The sequence below is a fragment of the Bos taurus genome, chromosome 16, assembly GCF_002263795.3.
Source record: "Bos taurus isolate L1 Dominette 01449 registration number 42190680 breed Hereford chromosome 16, ARS-UCD2.0, whole genome shotgun sequence".
In the NCBI taxonomy this organism is placed as follows: domain Eukaryota; kingdom Metazoa; phylum Chordata; class Mammalia; order Artiodactyla; family Bovidae; genus Bos; species Bos taurus.
In genome coordinates, this window is record NC_037343.1 from 80,284,370 (window position 1) to 80,303,647 (window position 19,278).

A 19,278-nucleotide genomic window follows, 5' to 3' on the forward strand; every position below is an offset into this window, starting at 1 on the left:
TTGGTCATAACTTTTCTCCCAAGGAGCAAGCATCTTTTAATTTCATGGCTGCAGTCACCATCTGCAGTGATTTTGGAGCCCCAAAAAATAAAGTCTGACACTGTTTCCCCATCTATTTCCCATGAAGTGATGGGACCAGATGCCATGATCTTAGTTTTCTGAATACTGAGCTTTAAGCCAACTTTTTCACTCTCTTCTTTCACTTTCATCAGGAGGCTCTTTAGTTTTTCTTCACTTTCTGCCATAAGGGTGGTGTCATCTGCATAGCTGAGGTTATTGATATTTCTCCTGGCAATCTTGATTCCAGCTTGTGCTTCCTCCAGCGCAGAGGTTCTCATGATGTACTCTGCATATAAGTTAAACAAGCAGGGTGACAATATACAGCCTTGATGTACTCCTTTCCTGATTTGGAACCAGTCTGTTGTTCCATGTCCAGTTCTAACTCAGTCCATCCAAAACAGTCTTCATCACATTAATCATTTAAAATACTCTCCTCAGGTTACTCTTCTGTGCCAAAACAGTCAATCTCTTTACTCAATACGCAGTTGAGAGACGCCCAACAAGCTGCCCCAACAGTGCCTTTTCCAACTAAAGCAGCCTCAGCCTCCATCCACACCGTCCATCCCACGGTCACCGCCTTACACCCTCCTCAGAGCACCCACACCGTCCATCCCACGGTCACCACCTTACACCCTCCTCAGAGCACCCACACCGTCCATCCCACGGTCACCGCCTTACACCCTCCTCAGAGCACCACACCGTCCATCCCACGGTCACCACCTTACACCCTCCTCAGAGCACCACACCGTCCATCCCACAGTCACCACCTTACACCCTCCTCAGAGCACCCACACCATCCATCCCACGGTCACCCACCTTACACAGCCAGTAATGATTTGCTCCCGCAATAACACCTCATCCCACCCAAAGGTGTCGCGTCCTTGGGGGAGGAGGCTGATTCTTCTTCTCTTCTCCTTGCGGGCCCTGCAGCACGTGCGGGCACAGGAGAGCACCCAGCATTCAGAGAACAGACGCACCGTCCGTCACGGATTCTGTTTCGCTCCCCTATCCTGTTATTCAACATTTACATTATATTGAGAAAACTTAAACGATCCTTTCCATATTACTTTATTGCAAATAACAACTTCCGGGGCAATTTCATATCAAATTAAAATAAAGACTAATTTTATTTAATTCACCGATGACTTCTAAAAGGATGTAAGTCTTTTTAGGTACAAGATTGCATTTACACACCGATTTCCAAACTGTACTAAAAAACGTTTTATCATTACTACAATTCTCATACTTCTACCAATTCACTCAATTTAAAACTTGCTTCAAGTTTATACAAAAGCTGTGGTACTTCGAACACAGCAATCTGTCTGAACTTCACAAAAGCTTTCTGTATCAGAGACACTCACTCCCAACAGTTGTACTCCTCGCACTGACACACTGCTTGAAGGTCAAGGCTCTAAATTCTGCAATATTTTTAGCACCTAAATCCTGGTTTATGCTCTCCTTGTTCTGTTTGTCTTTAAAAGACATAAGAACATGACACCCAATTCCTAATTCCCTCTAAGACCTAACCAGGCAAAGTTTACCCAATAAAAAAATCTAAAATAAGAACCAATTACTAAGAAAGAAAATCATATACTTTGCAGCAAAGAAAGTTATAAATAGGAACTCAAATTCCAATTCTCATTATTCTCATTATTCTCATTATTCTCTTTATTCTCTTTATTCTCATTATTCTCATTATCCTCATTATTCTCTGGAACAACTCAGTGCTTCTCCCTTGCCAGCACCCGCTTCTCCTCATGAATTCACTCACAGAGTGAACAGCTAGTCCTAATGTCTACGGTTTAATAGATGGTATGGTGGATGCAGTTAACATAATGGTGAATAAGTCAGGCATGGTTCCTGGACCCTCAGACCTTAAAGTCTGGTGAAGGGAAAACAGCCAGTTCAATAAGAAGCTATAAGACGGTATGACAAGCGCCCCAGGACAGGTAAGCTGTAAGATACCAGGGGGAGCACAGAAGCACGCACAGGTGAGCCGCCGCGGGGAGGAGGGGAGCTGAGGGGCCCTGAGACCTGAAAGGTGGGCAGGCCAAGGACGGACACAGCGAGGCTGGGGAAGCGGAGGCGAGAAATAACGCGAGTGAGGGAGTGAGAGACAAGCCACGCCGCTGAAGGCGCTGAACCCAAGGCCGGGGAGGCGAGGAGCCTGGAGCCACCGAAGGGCCTCAGGGAGCGCGGGATGCACGACTCTTGGCTCAAAGAGCAGGAAACAGGAAACCGGAGGAGAGACTGGGACCATCAGCAGACTCCTTCTGCGACCCAGGTGAGAGATGAAGGCTGGGACCAACAGAACGAACAAGAGGCTGAACGGAAGCAGACCGGTGTGAGAGGCGCTCGGGAAACGAGACCGGTGTGAGAGGCGCTCGGGAGGCGAGTCCGCAGGGTCTGGGGGCCGAAGCTCACGAGAGGACCACGATGGTTTTGGTCCTTACACACCCTCAGGCCTAGGAAGCACCTAACGCACAGGACGTACTGGATGAACACTGCAGAACAAATGAATCCAGAAAAACAAGGCATTGCAGACGTCACCCAGGTCTCCAGGACGGCTGGGCAGAGGGAGGTGCCGTTTACGGAGCGAGAAAACACAGGAAACGGGACACATGAAGGCCTGGTGCCTGTGACCCACCCAAGGGCAGACCACGGGAGGGCAGGTGCATCCTGGAAGTGAAAACGCGAGGCAGCCGCAGCGGCTCAGCCAACTGCAGCTGGCAACGGGTGCCTCTCGGGGGCACGGCCACTGTCAGGGAGCACTCTGTGCGGCGCCACCCCAGCCACCGCTTCAACGTCCTAGGCTTACTAACTACTGGCTCTAACATCAAAGGTACCAAAGCCTCACTGCTCTTTCCTGATCTTCGAACAGTAGCGAATAATCCTTTATTTGTTGACCAAGGTCATGGTAGCTCAGGCCTCTGCTTTATAAAAATCCATCAATTATATAGTTTTGTTTCTTACGTACTTTTCTGAATGTGTATTAAATTTCCCAATAAAGAAAGTTTTTAAAAACCTTAACAAATTAGAGAGAAATCGCTTCATCAAAAGAAACTATTAAAAAAAGAGCAAACATCACATTTAATGGAGACATATAAGAGATGTCTCTTTAAGGAAAGAAAACAGACAAAGACGCCTTCCATCACAATTACTATTCAGCACTCTCTGAGCTGCTGGTCAAAAAATGCAGACCAGAAAAGGAAGATTTACCCTTTAGAGTTTTTGCAACAAGTGGTGCTGCGGCACCTGGATATTCGCAGAAGAATCAAGCTGGACCTCCTCCTCACACCACGTGGAAACACAGAATGGATCAAAGGCCAACATGCAAGGACTGAGACTATGAAACCCACACAAGAAAACACAGACTTCATGAGTCTTCATGACTATGCATTACTCAGTCATTTCTTAGATGTGATATTAAAAGCACATGCAACAGAAGAAAAAAAATAAACTGGACATCATCAAAATTTTAAACGTTTGTGCTCCAAAGGGGCCAAGCTCAGAGGGCTAACGGGATGAGATCATACAACGCCTGGGGGTGGAGGGTCCACAGTAAGGACTGAAGGCTGATTATCTAAAAGTATACAAAGGCAAATTATAGACAATCAACACTCTCCCACTCCTACTATGAACAGGGTAGCAGAAAATGGAGGCAACCCTACCAGAAGCAATCCAAGCCAGACGGGAGTCTCTGAAGCTGAGCTACCCGACCCCTGAGGGCAGGGACACACCACAATAAATATGTGGCCAAAAACACTTAATAAAGGATCGTTTAAATTTTTAAAGATTCAAACCTCAGAAGTGCATTATAGAGACAGAACAGGAAACTTCTCTTCTCTAGATATTAAAAAAAAAAGTAAAGGAAGATACAGTAATAGCTTTCTTCACAATAATGAAGACACTGACTTACAGTTCAGAGTTATTTCCCACTGAAAACCCTTGCTAGCAAGATCACGCTCAAAATCCTTCAAGACAGGCTTCAGCAGTATGTGAACCGACAACTTCCAAATGCACAAGCTGGATTTAGAAAAGGCAGAGGAACCAGAGATCAAATAACCAATATCTGTTGGATCACAGAAAAAGCAAGGGAATTCCAGAAAAAAACATCTACTTCTGCTTCACTGACTACAGTCTTTGTGTGGATTACAACAAACTTGAAAATTCTTAAAGAGATGGGAATGCCAGACCACCTTATCTGCCTCCTGAGAAATCTGTATGCAGGTCAAGAAGCAACAGGTTGAACCGGACATGGAACAACAGACCTGTCCCAAATTGGGAAAGGAGTGCATCAAGGCTGTATACTGTCACCTGCTTATTTAACTTCTATGCAGAGTACACCATGCGAAATGCCTGGCTGGATGAATCACAAGCTGGAACCAAGATTGTTGGGAGAAATATCAATAACCTCAGATATGCAAATAACAGCACCCTAATGGCAGAAAGTGAAGAGGAACTAAAGAGCCTCTTGATGAGAGTGAAAGGGGAGAGTGAAAAAGTTGGCTTAAAACTCAACATTCAAAAAATGAAGATCATGGCATCTGGTCCCATCTTCATGGCAAATAGATGGGGGAAAAGTGGAAACAGTGACATGTTTTATTTTCTTGGGCTCCAAAACCCCTGGAGAAAATGAAGCCATGAAATAAAAGATGCTTGCTCCTTGAAAGAAAACCTATGACAAACCTAGACAGCATATTGAAAAGCAGAGACATTACTTTGTCAACAAAGGTCTCTATATTCATTGGAAGAACTGATGCAGAAGCTGAAGCTCCAGTACATTGGCCACCTGATGCAAAGAGCTGATCTTAGAAAAGACCCTGATGCTAGAAAAGACTGAATGCAGGAGGAGAAGGGGATGGCAGAAGATGAGATGGTTGGATGGCATCACCAACTCAGTGGACGTGAGTTTGAGCAAACTCCAGGAGACAATGAAGGACGCGGAAGCCTGGATTGCTTGCAGTCCACAGGGTCACAAAGAGCCAGACAGGACTGAACAACAGGAGCCCTCGAGCTGCGGTGATCCTGATGCTAACTGGCATCAGTAGAGACAGTGGAGCAGGCACAGAGCGTCTCCTTGTACCTGGCGACTGTGCCAGTGGTGAACACCCTCTGAGCACCGAGAGTCCCAGCAGGAAGACCCTCGGACGCCAGCCCCGCACGCCAGGCGGGGCACAAGCGGACGGGCTGCCTCCCTCGGGTCCCCGAGCTCCCAGCAGGCAGGAAGGCTCCCAGCGGATGGGGCCGGGCTCGTCAGCCTGTATCCCAGACACTGCAGGAGGTGAATCATCCTTCTGACCTCATTTTTCACGCTGTTTACCTTCAAAGGGGGCAGTTTAAACACTCGGAAGAAAGGCAACAAGAGGCATGAGCACAAAACGGTGACGCTGAGTCCCAAGAGCCAGACAGTGCACGTGGAGCTTCAGGCCCTGTCTCACGGCTAGGCCAGCCAACTTTCAAAATGAGTGAATGAAAGAACAAAAATCACTAAAAACAGATACCTGGCAAAAACACTGCAGAGAAACAAAGAAAATAAACCTGCTTCCCATGAAATGTCCCATATAAATAAAACTCAGTTCATAAAACTGTGTTCATAACAAAACAAAGTTCAAAATAAACACAGCGCCTAACACTGCCTACTGTGGAGGCCCATCCAACAGAAGCGCGGGCCTCTCCTGGCCCCAAAGGGCCCCCACAAACCCAGTCTCCACGCAAGCAAGGACGAGCGCCCCACCTGCCGCAGACGCACCGCCCGGACACGCACCCGTTCCTTCTCCTCCCTGGCGCGGCTGCGCCTGGAGGAGCGGCTCTCCTCTCCCCGTGCAGCCGACTTACTCTGTGTTTCAAGTTTTCTCTGGAGCCTGTCCCTGAAGCTCAGGGCTGGTGCAATCTTCGGGGGCAAGAAACCATATTACTGAGCTGAAATTCTGAACAATATGTCAAAATAGTGGGAACTTCAGCTAAGAGTTAAGGAAACAGCTGGAAAGGTGATGAAGTTTCGATCCTCACAGTCAGTGTCACTGACAAACTTTTACACACCAGGGCACTGATCTAAGCTTGCCAGCGAGGTGTCAAGCCCTGCAAGAGACAAGGTTCACAATCTACATGCTACCGGTCTCAAGTTCCCCAAGGAGAAGATCAACAAAGGGATATGTGATGATAATTAGAAGAATGCATTAATCACTGATTAATAGAACTCAGGTCTAGTTAAGACAGGCTTGAAACTTCAAGATTCTGTTTAGGCCACCACCAGCCACTAAACCACAAACAGATAACTTGATATCATGTGCCTCCTGACAGAAGTATACACCATCACCTATGAAATACTCTTGCCTAAAATTCAAATCAAATCAGATCAAATCTATGGATCTGACAATCAGTTTATGGAAAATACAGGAGACCATGTTAGCATTATAAGCATGCAGTCAACAGAATCAAGATTGTGGGCAATTCTATAGTACAAACAATTCAGTTTTTCAACAAATAAAATGCAGAGAAAAAAAATGAGCAGGAAACTATGGATTAAGAGAGTCTTAAGATACACAGGAACCAAAATGCAGATCTTATCTGAATAAACCAATTGTTGAAAAAAAAACCCATGAACCACCAGGGAAATTTAAACACTACCGGATACCTTATGGTTTTAGGGAGTGAGTGTTCAATTTTTAGGCGTGCTAATTAATTTGTAATTGTTTTCATTTAAATTCCTATCCCTTAGAAATATATGTTGAAATATTTACAAATAAAAGTATGTGATAATTAGGACTGGCCGTAAAATAACCCAGAGTATTGGGGACGAGGAAAGTAAGGTGTGAAAATCAAACAAGACTGGCCACGAGCTGCCAACTTCCGAGGATTCATTACACTACTGTTTGTATGCTGAAATATTTCATAATTTAAAAGTTTAAAAAGAAAAAGAAGGTGGGTCACTAGACCTAAATTTCATAGGTGGAAGCCAGGTTTTGCTGGATATGCTGTGGACACTCAGAGCGGGCTGCAGAACAGGTCCCCAACAGCCCCAGTGCCACAGTCTGTCGGGACGGTAAGAACAAGCCTTTTCTGCATCCTTACGTAACCCCCATAAGCACACTGCACACAATACTGCATCAGAAACTACACGCGGATCAGTTCTCTACACTGAAAGCTAAGGCTTCGGTTTTCCAACTAACCTGCCTTATGAAACAAACACAAATTCTACATGCCTGATTAAACGTCAAGTCTCCAAACCTACTCAAATCGATTACAGTCTAAAATTTAAGAAATATATCTTAAATTATACTTCAAAGGCAGAAGAATAAATAAATTTAAAGCAAAAAAAAAAAAAGTCACCAATTTGAGCAAGCTTCAACTAGTAACCCAAATGAGGTTTCAATTCAATTGCCCTAAGTTCTGGGTCAGGATTTTGCATCTGGATCTGGGACTTCCCTGGTGGCCCAGAGTTTAAGACTACAGGAGGCTGGGGTTAGAGCCCTAATCGAGAGGAACTAACATCTGGCATCCTGCATGCTACAATGAGTAGCCAAAAAAAATTTTTTTAATTAAAAAAAATTTTTTAAAGATCTTTCTTTTGGTTTATTATTACTATTTGAGACACTACAGATTAATTAACAATTAACTTCCCTCTTCCACCATCTTTAAGAAAACAGGACTACATGAAACAGTCCCAAATACCAAAGAATGTGACCCTCGCCCACCAACCCGCCAGAGCCAGAAGGCTAGAACAGTAAAACGGTCTGTAGCCAATTTCCCATCACGAATGATAATAGGAACCAGCTGCTGCTGCTGCTGCTAAGTCGCTTCAGTTGTGTCTGACTCTGTGCGACCCCATAGACGGCAGCCCACCAAGGCTTCCCTGTCCCTGGGATTCTCCAGGCAAGAACACTGGAGTGGGTTGCCATTTCCTTCTCCAATGTATGAAAGTGAAAAGTGAAAGTGAAGCCGCTCAGTCCTGTTCGACTCTTCTTGACCCCATGGACTGCAGCCCACCAGGCTCCTCTGTCCATGGCATTTTCCAGGCAAGAGTACTGGAGTGGGGTGCTATTGCTTTCGCTAACATTCTCCAAATTCTATTTAGATTCTAAAATGTATCAATCGCTAAATAACAAGAAGCAGAGTCGGGAGCAGTAATTCATTCGATAAATGAACGTGAAAGAGTAAAGGACGGATGGTACTAATCTCCCCACCACGGCCCCCAGGCTGCCCTCCGGGGACAGTGCTGATGAGCGTCACAGGAGCCAGAGCAGGCGGGGAAGTGAAATAAGCTCAAGCAGCTAGCTCGCCCTTCAGTAACAGGAGCGCAACCTTCTGCCTCTAGTGCTGGGCTTAGCACCCTAAAATACCCCTCACTCATGAGTAACAAAGCCTCTGGAACTAAGCGGAAACCAACATTTTGGGAGTCTTCTCAGATATCTTGGGCCCTAATTTTCCCCTTCCAAAAGTCAACAGGAAAACTAAGTTATCCTTAATAGTGAAAACATGATACAATCTCCATGAAAAGTCCTCAAAACACCTTCCCACTGAAACTGCTCTCTCAAAAATTATAAATGACCACATCTAAGTTTTTTCCCCAGGCCTGGTCCTCAATTTCCTTTCACGTTATTGACCATTCATTCCTGAAACTCCTCAGTATCACTGGGCTTTCGTGGCTCTCCTCTTGCTGCTGTAACAAAGGATCAAAACTCAGTGGCTTAAAAGTGCACGTATTCATCTACACATCTGGAGGACAGAAGCCTAAAGTCAGTCCCACTGGCCGACACCCAGGTTTGGTAGGACACGCTTGGGGTTGGCTCTTCAGAGCACTCCATCCCAAGGCCTTTTCAGTGGCAAGAGCCTGCCGGCCTGGGCTGGAGAGCCCCCGAGATGCTCCTGTGTCTGGTTTCTGCCACCACCGTCTCCTACGACTGACTGTTCTCCCACCTCCCCTTTATAAAGACCCTGAAGATGACGCTGGGCTCACCTAGACAGCCCCAGGCTCATCCTCCCATAGAAGACCCTAAGCATAATCACCTTGTAAAGCCCCTTTCCCCTGGAAGGGAAGCCATCCGCAGGGTTCCAGGATTGGGACAGGCACAGCCCCGGGGGGCACACCTCAGCCAACCACCTTGAGAGGCACACCGGCCTCCTCTCTCCCACCTGACTGTGCCTTCTGGTCTTCTATATTTTCTCCCATCCTTTCCCACACTCATCAGTGCTCACCTTGACGCTCGTGTCCAAGTCTCATTTTAAACGTGAAAAACTGGAGCCTAGACGGGGTGATGACCAGCCCCGAGTCACACGGACATGGACAGGATCCTCCTACTCGGGTGTCTTCAGAGCAGTGGAGCCCCATGCCGGACTGAGCCCTCCTCCTGTCTGAACAGGGCAGCGTCTCCCTCAGGCGGGAGCTGGCTGCACGACGCTCTTCTCCGCCCTCTCGGCAGGCTCTTTCCTCTCCATCCTCATTCATTCTGAAATCCAGCTGCAGCTTCCTACTCCGAAGAGCTGACGCTTCGGCTGTGCCACCTCTCCTGCCCAAACCCAAAGCTCTCCACCAAGGACTGCACACTCTCGGAAGCTGCCCTGCCCCGTCCCCGCTGCCAACATGCCACCCCCTTCCTACAACATGCCACCTGCTTCCTACCTGTCTCCCTGAACTGCCTTCCTCGTCCCTCCACTTAGAAGTGAGTCACAGAGCTGCTGCTGCTGCTAAGTCGATTCAGTCGTGTCCGACTCTGTGCGACCCCAGAGACGGCAGCCCACCAGGCTTCCCTGTCCCTGGGATTCTCCAGGCAAGAACACTGGAGTGGGTTGCCATTTCCTTGTCCAATGCATGAAAGTGCAAAGGAGTCACAGAGCACACCACTCTAAAAGGAACTGCTTTTTCACTTATCCATCTCCAAACCAGACTGAGTCACTTGTGGTCAGAAGCCATTCCTACCAACACACACACAGCAGGCCCGCTCCAACCCTGGTGTCACTTTCTTCAGTTACTTGCCATCAGAAAATACCAAACGGGAAATTCCAGAAATGAGCAATTCCCAAGTCTTAAATTGACCAACGTTCTGATGAGCAACCCGGCCCACCGACTCCGCCCCATTCATTCTGAAATCTCTGTCCAGCAGGCCCAGGCTGCCCACCCATCAGGGAGGAAAGACAGTACCACGGACCCTTGAGCTGTGCAGGTCTACGCAGAGCCGACTTTTCTCCATGTACTGCGGTGCTAGACAGTACCCAGGGGGCTGACTCTGCAGATGCGGAGCCTGGGACCGGAGGACCGGCTACTGTGGGGTGTCAGCACCCGGACCCACCTGGAGTACGAGCAGGGCTCAACGCCACGTGTGGCTTCAGGCACCCGCCGTGGACACGGGCGACTGCTGCAGAGATCAGCACAGGCTCACAGGGTACCACCAGGCATGCAGCAGCACTGCGAGCTAATCATCGCAGAAGAGCTCTCGCCTAAATACGTGCTGCTGCTGCTGCTAATCACGTCAGTCGTGTCCGACTCTGTGCGACCCCATCGACTGCAGCCTGCAGCCCACCAGGCTCCCCCGTCCATGGATTCTCCAGGCAAGAGCACTGGAGTCGGTGCTGTCGCCACCTGTGTGCGTTAAATATATAAAGAGCGCACGCTAACGATGGCACCACATTCAAACAGCAAAGCCTGCGCTTTCCAAGCCACTGAACGATACGGGAAAACGATCACCAAGGGAAATCAGGAAGCACAGCATGGGGCACTAATTCGCTTTATAAATAACAGCCTTCACACATATAAACTCAATACAAGAACAATTGAAAAAAAAACCTGAAGGGAACACACTGAGATGGCATTTCTCTCAGAGCAGCCTAATTTGCCAACAAAGGTCTGTCTAGTCAAGGCTTTGGTTTTTCCAGTGGTCACGTATGGATGTGAGAGTTGGACTGTGAAGAAAGCTGGGCACCGAAGAAGTGATGCTTTTGAACCTGGTGTTGGAGAAGACTCTTGAGAGTCCCTTGGACTGCAAAGAGATCCAACCAGTTCATCCTAAGGGAGACCAGTCCTGGGTGTTCATTGGAAGGACTGATGCTGAAGCTGAAACTCTAATACTTTGGCCACCTGATGCAAAGAAGTGACTCACTGGAAAAGACTGATGCTGGAAGGGATTGCGGGCAGGAGGAGAAGGGGACGACAGAGGATGAGATGGCTGGATGGCATCACTGACTCGATAGACATGAGTCTGGGTGAACTCCGGGAGTTGGTGATGGACAGGGAGGCCTGGCGTGCTGTGATTCACAGGGCCAAAAGAGTTGAACACGACTGAGCGACTGAACTGAACTGAGCCTGATTTTAAATTGTTTCTACCTTTCTCTCCTGTTTTCCACCCAGTTTTACGATGAGCAGTACAGTGTAGCAAGAGGCTCACGACACAAAGCTAAGCACAGGGACTTGACCCTCCACCTGCCTCAGCGTAAATAAATTCCAACTTTGCCACTGGTTACCTGTGCAACTCTGGCAGTGCGTCCCATTCCCCATCTCTGTAGGATCCAGAAAATGATAAAGTACCTACCTCATGAGTTCTTCGTATACTCATGAGTTAACAGATTAGAAGAACTTAGAACAGGCCCTGGGTCAGAGTAAATACCATCCAAGTGGGAGCTACAATGGCACCCCACTCCAGTACTCTTGCCTGGAAAATCCCATGGACGGAGGAGCCTGGTGGGCTGCACTCCATGGGGTCGCTAAGAGTCCTGCACGACTGAGTGACTTCACTTTCACTTTTCACTTTCATGCATTGGAGAAGGAAGTGGCAACCCACTCCAGTGTTCTTGCCTGGAGAATCCCAGGGACAGCAGAGCCTGGTGGGCTGCCGTCTATGGGGTCGCACAGAGTCGGACACGACTGAAGCGACTTAGCAGCAGCAGCAGCAGGGAGCTACTGTTACTACTTCTATCAGCTACCCTGCTGCCACTGTGATTAAAGATTACAAAGTATTATTACTAGTATTAAGACTGTCGTTGAAAGTTACTCACCACCGCATAATTAACATGGCTTTTTAAAAAATGACATCAAGTACTGGTAAGGACGGAAGCAATGTTTATGGTGGCTTTATTCATTATTACCAAAACTGTAAATAATCAAAGTGTCCTTCACCTGGTGGACAGACAAGCTGTGGTGCATTGGCACAGTGGGACACCTCTCCGCAAGACCAGCACGCTACGGACACTCGCAACCACACAGGGACTCCACGCGTCACCGACGACGAACTCGGCCCGATTCAGAGGCCACAGCGCAGGCTCTGCCGCTCGGCCCATCACTCCCGCCGGAACATGATGGAGGGCCGGGGGGCCCAAGGGGGTTCCCGGTCGTGATGCAGGTGGTGGCTACACTGCAGCGTTCGCCTGCCGTACTCAGAGTCTGTTTAACACACACCTACACACAGACCACAGACACGCACACTTTACACTGTAAAGACGGAAACACGCAAGGACTGAACTTCAATTTACCAAAACACCTGGCCAACCCTCTACCTTTAACAGAACCATGCTTCGTCTACACGCAACAACAGCTTGGCTGCTGTAAAATACAGAGATGATCCTGAAGCCGACATCACAGGAGACAGCTCCTTTACGGGACTCCAAGCAGGGGGAACAAAAATTTGGCTAAGGAGCACATAAAAGGTGGTGGTTAGACAACCTGTGTCTGTCCTCCCCCAGCTCTCCCACCTCCCAATAAACCACCATGAAAACAAGCTTCATTTTCAAATCTGGCTTTGAAGTCCACGATGGCATCACGACTGGAGACAAGACTGGGAAGGCAAGGCCAGGTGGCCTCCTACGAAGCAGGCTGAGAGGTCAGCGACCAGAATGACTCAGCAGGCGTGCTCCAGACCCACGGTGATGAAAACGCCGACAGACTCTCTTGTTCCCAGATCACCCTGGGCCCTAAGGCAAGCAGAATTCACCAGTATACTGGGTAAGTCACTTCACACGTGGAACTCTAAGAGGAATGAACAATGAAGTTCGAGTAAAAGAGAAAAGGTAAAGAAGACAACTTTTATCCCAGTTATAAAATAGTCATGGGGGTGCAATGACAGCACAGTGATCGTGGTCAAAACGACTGCAATCCAAGTTTGAAAGCTGCAAGAAAAGTGCACCTTGAAAGTTCTCATCACGAGGGAAAACCCTAACTGTGCGTGATGACTAGAAGCAGAGGCTAACAGTGCTAAATGTCAACTACAAGCTTCCCCGGTGGCCCAGGGGCTAAGAACCCGTCTGCCCAGGCAGGAGCACGGGTTTGACCCCTGGTCGGGGAAGGTTCCACGTGCCACGGGGCAACCAAGCCCAGGGTCCCAACCACTGAGCCCGCACCCGCACCCTGGAGCCCGGGCCCCACAGGAGACACCACCGCGATGAAGAGCAGGACCCGCTTGCTGCAACTGGAGAAAGCCCGAACAGTAACGAAGACCCAGCACAGCCATAAATTAAAAAATGGAAACACGGGTGGCTTCCACGAGGTGTCTAAACACCTCAATTTAAAAAAAGAATACACGTTTTACTTTAGCATACAAATCAGCACACAGACGTACCATCTGGATCCGAAGTGAAGGCTTCTCACCTTTGTCTTCTGTCTCACTGAACAGAAACCGCTCTGCCTTTCTTCCTTCCCTCACCTATCCCCGCCTAGTCTCTTCCAGGGAAACAGACCCTTTCCATTCCCCTCAGGACACAGGGGCAGACTGAGGCAGCTCTAGAATGACCGAGGCCACTAGGAGTTGAATCCCAGCCTGGGGCAACCCCAGGCGCAAACGTGGACTCTGACCACCAGGAAGCCCGCCCGAACCTGCGTCAGGCACAGCGTCCCCTAGCCGCCTCGGTGTGGTCCAGATGGAGGCTGGTCTTGAGCGCAGAGCCCCGAGGACCAGCATCAGCGTCGTCCCCACACCCGCAGACACAGCGCCCACAGCGTGTGTTCTGGGGGAAGCGCAGGCGCCGGTTTTGACAAAGCCCAGAAAATCCTTCCAAAAGCAAGTGGCTGCCTCTCAGCAGCCCAGTAAATTGGCTGATGCAGGCCTACGAGCCTGTATCCGGCCCCAGAGGACCCAAAAGCATAACGCTAAGGACATGAGACAGGCGCTAATAAAAAACCTTACCACATAAACACATAAAAAGAAAATGTTTAAACTACCAGCCCACACTGAATTACAAGCCCACACTTCAAGCCCAACAATACAGACACACAAACGAAACGGGAATTCCCCTGTGAGCAGGCACACTCTTCTGAGAGTTACGAAACTCAGTTAACACCCTTTTCATGGACGACCCTGCATGCACACCAAATCTTAATTTATTTGCCCATGTCTAGCTGGTATGCATCAGTTTCCAAGGCTTTCACCAGAGCAGGGCTAACCTTCAAGATACTTCTTATCCAGATCTATTTCAAGCATTATTAGCAGGCGCCCTGGAACTTATCTTTGATTCAAGCACCTCCTGGCAGAAGCAAAGGCTGCCAAAAAAGAACGGTCTAAGTCAAAAGCAGGGTCAAGGCAGCGCGCCCTGAAACACAAAACGCCTACTGTAACCTTGACGGGGAAGAGGGATCGTCCAGCAACGTCTGCTGGGGTTTCTCCCAGCCGGCCCAGAGGCTGTGGCCAGAACGTGGCCAGCAGCAATTGTCCCGATAATTCACACCACACTTGCAGGCCAGTGGCTATTTCAGCGAAGTAATTCAGGTGCGCGTACCACTCTCCGCTTCACAGAAGGACAGGCACGCAGACACCTGATGGCCGTGCAGCCACCGGCAGCTCCAGCCCCACGTTTCAAAAGCACCCTTTTAGGTACCTTAAGAGTTCTTCAGGCTTTGGAGAAACACACTGTAACTCTGTGGAAACGGACTAGGAAGAGTTCCTGAGCCAATAAAGGCCCCGTCTTGATTCAAAACAAAGAGATGGTCTGTTGTTTCCCCTCAAATCTTCCAGCAGCTTAGCCAGTGGCTGAAATTCGTCAAGTACTGACTACACCTGGTCAACTCAACTCGCCGTGAGCTCTGCAAGTAGGAGCAACACACAAAGCGCTTGCAGGTGTTTCAGAGAAGACGCCATGGCTGCCATCTGTCCCTCTCCTAGTTTAGGAGACCACAGAATGTGAAGATCACAGGAGCTGAGAGAAGCTGCAAGTCAAATCTAGGGTGGTAATTAACAGGGAAAGAAAGACTCCAAGAGGCCCAGTCTCAGGGAAAGGGGTCAGAAAGGTGGTCTCCTGGTGTGGGAAGAACCACCAGGCGCAGCCTCGCGGCGCTGCTAAAACGTGTGTGGTCAGGCGGACACATCGGGCAGAGGCAGCTAAAACAGTGCCACTGAGTTACACTCAGAAAACTGCCTCAATGAAGAACACGTGCGCTAGAAATGGCTATTTCTCTATCCTCTAGGATCCCTTCAAGTGGTTTTTTTCAGAACCTAGACCTCCCAAATACATCTGAAAAGTAAAAACGCACCCTCTCAAAGAGCTCAGAAATTTAAAATGCACGTGGCCCTCTTAGCGCCCATCTTATACATATTCAGCTCCTTACTAGATGAAATATAAGGCTCTGGAGTTTAAATCTGAAAAATCCATGCCTAAAGGCAATTTCTCTCTTCTAATCCCATATAAGCAACAATTTTCTGAGCTTCAGATTCATCACCTATAAAACGGTTATTATATCAATAACAAACACCTACCTCAAAGGATCACTGCTGAGATTCACATGCAGTGAGACATAAAATAATTTTTAAACAGCGAAGAATTATAAAAATGTTTTTTGGGCTCCAAAATCACAGATGGTGACTGCAGCCATGAAATTAAAAGACACTTGCTCCTTGGAAGAAAAGCTATGATCAACCTAGACAGCATACTAGAAAGCAGAGACATTGTCAACAAAGGTCCATCCAGTCAAAAATATGGCTTTTTCAGTAGTCCTGTATGAAGTGAGAGCTGGAATATAAAGAAAGCTGAGCGCCAAAGAATTGATGTTTTTTAAACTGTGGTGTTGAAGAAGACTCTTGAGAGTCCCTTGGACTGCAAGGAGATCCAACCAGTCCATCATGAAGATCAGTCCTGGGTGTTCATTGGAAGGACTGACGATGAAGCTGAAACTCCAGCACTTTGGCCACCTGATGCAAAGAGCTGACTCATTTGAAAAGACCCTGATGCTGGGAAAGATTGAAGGCGGGAGGAGTAGGAGACAACAGAGGATAAGATGGTTGGATGGCATCACCAACTGATGGACATGAGTTTAAGTAAACTCCGGGAGTTGATGATGGACAGGGAGGCCTGGTGTGCTGCAGTCCATGGGGTAGCAAAGAGTTGGACAGGACTGAGCGACTGAACTGAACTGGTTGCTCTCTGAGGTGGGGCGCCGCTCTGAGTGTGAAAACACGGACACGAGAAGGGTAAAGAGAAGGTCCTTTGCTCTGAAAGAAAGGACTGGAAACACGACGAGGACCCATGCTAAGCTCCTGGCTAGCGTGTTCAGAGAAGTGGCGTGACGCAGGCTTGTGTTATTATTGAGAAGCACATTCTCATGCCAACGCACCCACTTGCACAGACAGCAGAAGAAGGAAATCAAGAAGGATTAAGAGTGGGTGTCCAGCTCCCGGCCCCCTGAAATAACTGATGAAGTTCCACGTGGAGAGGGAGGGTGGAGTTAATCCTGACAGTGACACGGAACACGGGGGCATAAGATGGGCGTAGCGAAGGTGCTGGTACCGAGCACACCAGGTGGTCCACGGGCTGCGGCCCGGCCTGGGCACGTCATTCCCGCAGGGCTGTCGGGTTGGGAGAAAACAGGCTCCCCCCAAGCATCGAGCCAGGGGACCCCGCAGGTGGCCTCTCCGCCTAAGCGCCTGACGCGGCGGGGAGAGCCTGGGGTCACGAAGCCGCCCCCGGACCTTCGCAAACCCGAGGACGCGGCGCGGACCAGCCCCGCTCTCGGGAGCACGGACAGCCGGCCTCCGCGAGGGCACCGGGCGGGCGGCGCGGGCGCGCACCGGGGGACACCGCGCGCACGGGGCGGGGGCGCTGGACGCCGCCGGGTGGCGCGGACCCCGGCTCGGCCACCCGGCCCGCGCACTCACCTGGTGCAGGGCGGTCAGGCCGTCCACGTTGGCCGTGTCCACGTCGGCGCCCCGGGCCAGGAGCCGCCTCACTTCGTCGGTGTCCCCGCTGGAGCAGGCGGCCAGGAACACAGCGCCGTCCTCGAAGCGGACCCGCGGGCCCCCGCGCCGAGCCTGCGGCCCCGCGCCCGGCCGGTCAGCAGGCTCCTGCTCAGTCGGCGAGCCCCGCCAGCGCCGCAGCTGCTCGGCCCGCCGCGCCCGCGCCGACTCGGCCCGCTTCCCGCCCAAGTGCTCCAGCTCGGCCATTGCCGCCGTTGCCCCGGGCCGCCGCCGCCGCCGCCGCCGCCGCCGAGCGCCTCAGCCGGGAGCGGAGGGCGGAGTCCGGCGCGCAGCCATCTTTACTGCTCCGCCGCCCTCACGCCCCGCAGCCTCAGCACGCAGGCGCGGCGACGCCCCGAGGCGTCACGGGACTTGTAGTGGGAGCCCCTCGCGCGCTCCACCACTCCGGGCGCGCCCGGGACCGACCGGAACTTCAATTCCCTGGATGCATCCGGAAAGAGGCGGGGTCGGGAGGCTCCCGGCCTGGCCGCGGACGCGCGGGGTCACCTCTGCCCTGAAGGCGGGAGCTGTCCGCGGCCCGAGTCACCTCCGTGCGCTTGTTGGAGGCCGTAGTTTATTCTTGTTCTGACTTCCAGCTAATCTCGGCTTCCTAATTATAACGTCAGTCTTTTGAAGTGGAAAAAGAGTCAGTAATTATTCTTGGTTTCTATTGAGAAAAACTGGACTGAAAGTACTCGAAATTCTCGAAACCCTGCCCTGGTTGTAAATCCAGTTTTATTAACGTTGTAACTTAGAACGCGTTAACAAGGAGCCCTGAAAAGACCCTGGAAAGGATCCTCGCAGTTTATAGTGGGAATCAACAATCTGTGTATGACTTGAGAAGTTTTTCAAAATTTAAGTCATTTATGTTTTTCCCTGAAACATCTTCCCCCAACAGAGGCTCTCTGAAAGTTCAGTTCAGTTCATTTGCTCAGTCGTGTCCAACTCTTTGCGACCCCATGGACTGCGGCAGGCCAGGCCTCCCTGTCCATCACCAACTCCCGGAACTTGCTCAAACTCTGAGAGTGAATTACACAATTGTTTACTATCCATAAACAAACATGATAGTCTTATTTCCTAAATATGGTAAAGAAAATAATACTGATACTTTATATGAAAGTGAAAGTGAAGTCGCTCAGATGTGTCCGACTCTGCGACCCATGGACTGTAGCCCACCAAGCTCCTCTGTCCTTGGGATTCTCCAGGCAAGAATACTGGAGTGGGTTGCCATTTCCTTCTGCAAAGGATGCTTTATATACAAGTGAACAAATCCTGACAGTCCTGTATAAGTAAAACATAATTCTCATTTTTTTCTTCCAGTTTTATTGATATAATTGACATTCAGCATGTGTAAGTTTAAAGTGTGCAGCATAATGACTTGACACATACATCATAATGACCACAGTAAGCATGGGTCATCACATACCCATACAAAAATAAAACAGTATATATTTTGTTATGAGAACTCCCAAGATTTACTCTTTTAACTTTCATATATAACATAGGGCAGTGTTAATTATATTTATCATCTTGGACGTTATATCCGTGTGTGTGCGCACGCATGCAGGCAGCGCTCAGTCACTCAGTGGTGTAGGACTCTTTGTGACCCCATGGACTGCAATTATATAATTACTTATCTGATAACTGGAATTGGTACTTCTTGGCCACCTTCCTCCAATTCCCCCAGATCTGGTAACCACACATCTGTTCTCTTTCTCTATAAAGATTTTTTGTTTGTTGAAGTATAATTAAGCCATAAACTACATCAGTTCTTGGTGCACAGCGTAGTGACATTACAAAGCGATCCCCACACTCCTGAGCCTCTAAATGTACCGAGTCTGCCAGTTAACGATGCACACACATCAGGAAGCGTTTATTAAACAATCATTTCCCACAAATTAGTGTGTGTGTGTGTACGTGTGTGTGTGTGCGTGCCTGCGCTCAGTTGTGTCCGACTCTTTGTGACCCCATGGACTGCAGCCCTCCAGGCTCCCGTGTCCATGGAAATTTCCAGGCAATAATACTGGAGTGGGTAGCCATTTCCTACTCCAGGGGATCTTCGCACTCAGGGATC

At 49.3% G+C, this 19,278-nt stretch overlaps 1 protein-coding gene across 11 annotated transcripts in view; it reads right to left on the reverse strand.

The window, feature by feature from the left end:
- PPP1R12B (protein phosphatase 1 regulatory subunit 12B) overlaps positions 1–17,511 on the reverse strand; it is a 167,369-nt gene extending 149,858 nt beyond the window's left edge. For all 11 annotated transcript variants that reach the window (XR_009490774.1, XR_009490773.1, XR_009490775.1 and 8 more), the window contains exon 1: positions 17,127–17,511. Coding sequence is in view for 7 of the 11 variants with exons in the window: in XM_059875611.1 (XP_059731594.1) it covers positions 17,127–17,411 (285 nt within the window). In the remaining 4 variants the exon portion in view is untranslated. The remainder of the gene's footprint in view (positions 1–17,126) is intronic.
- Between the last annotated feature and the right edge of the window lie 1,767 nt (positions 17,512–19,278).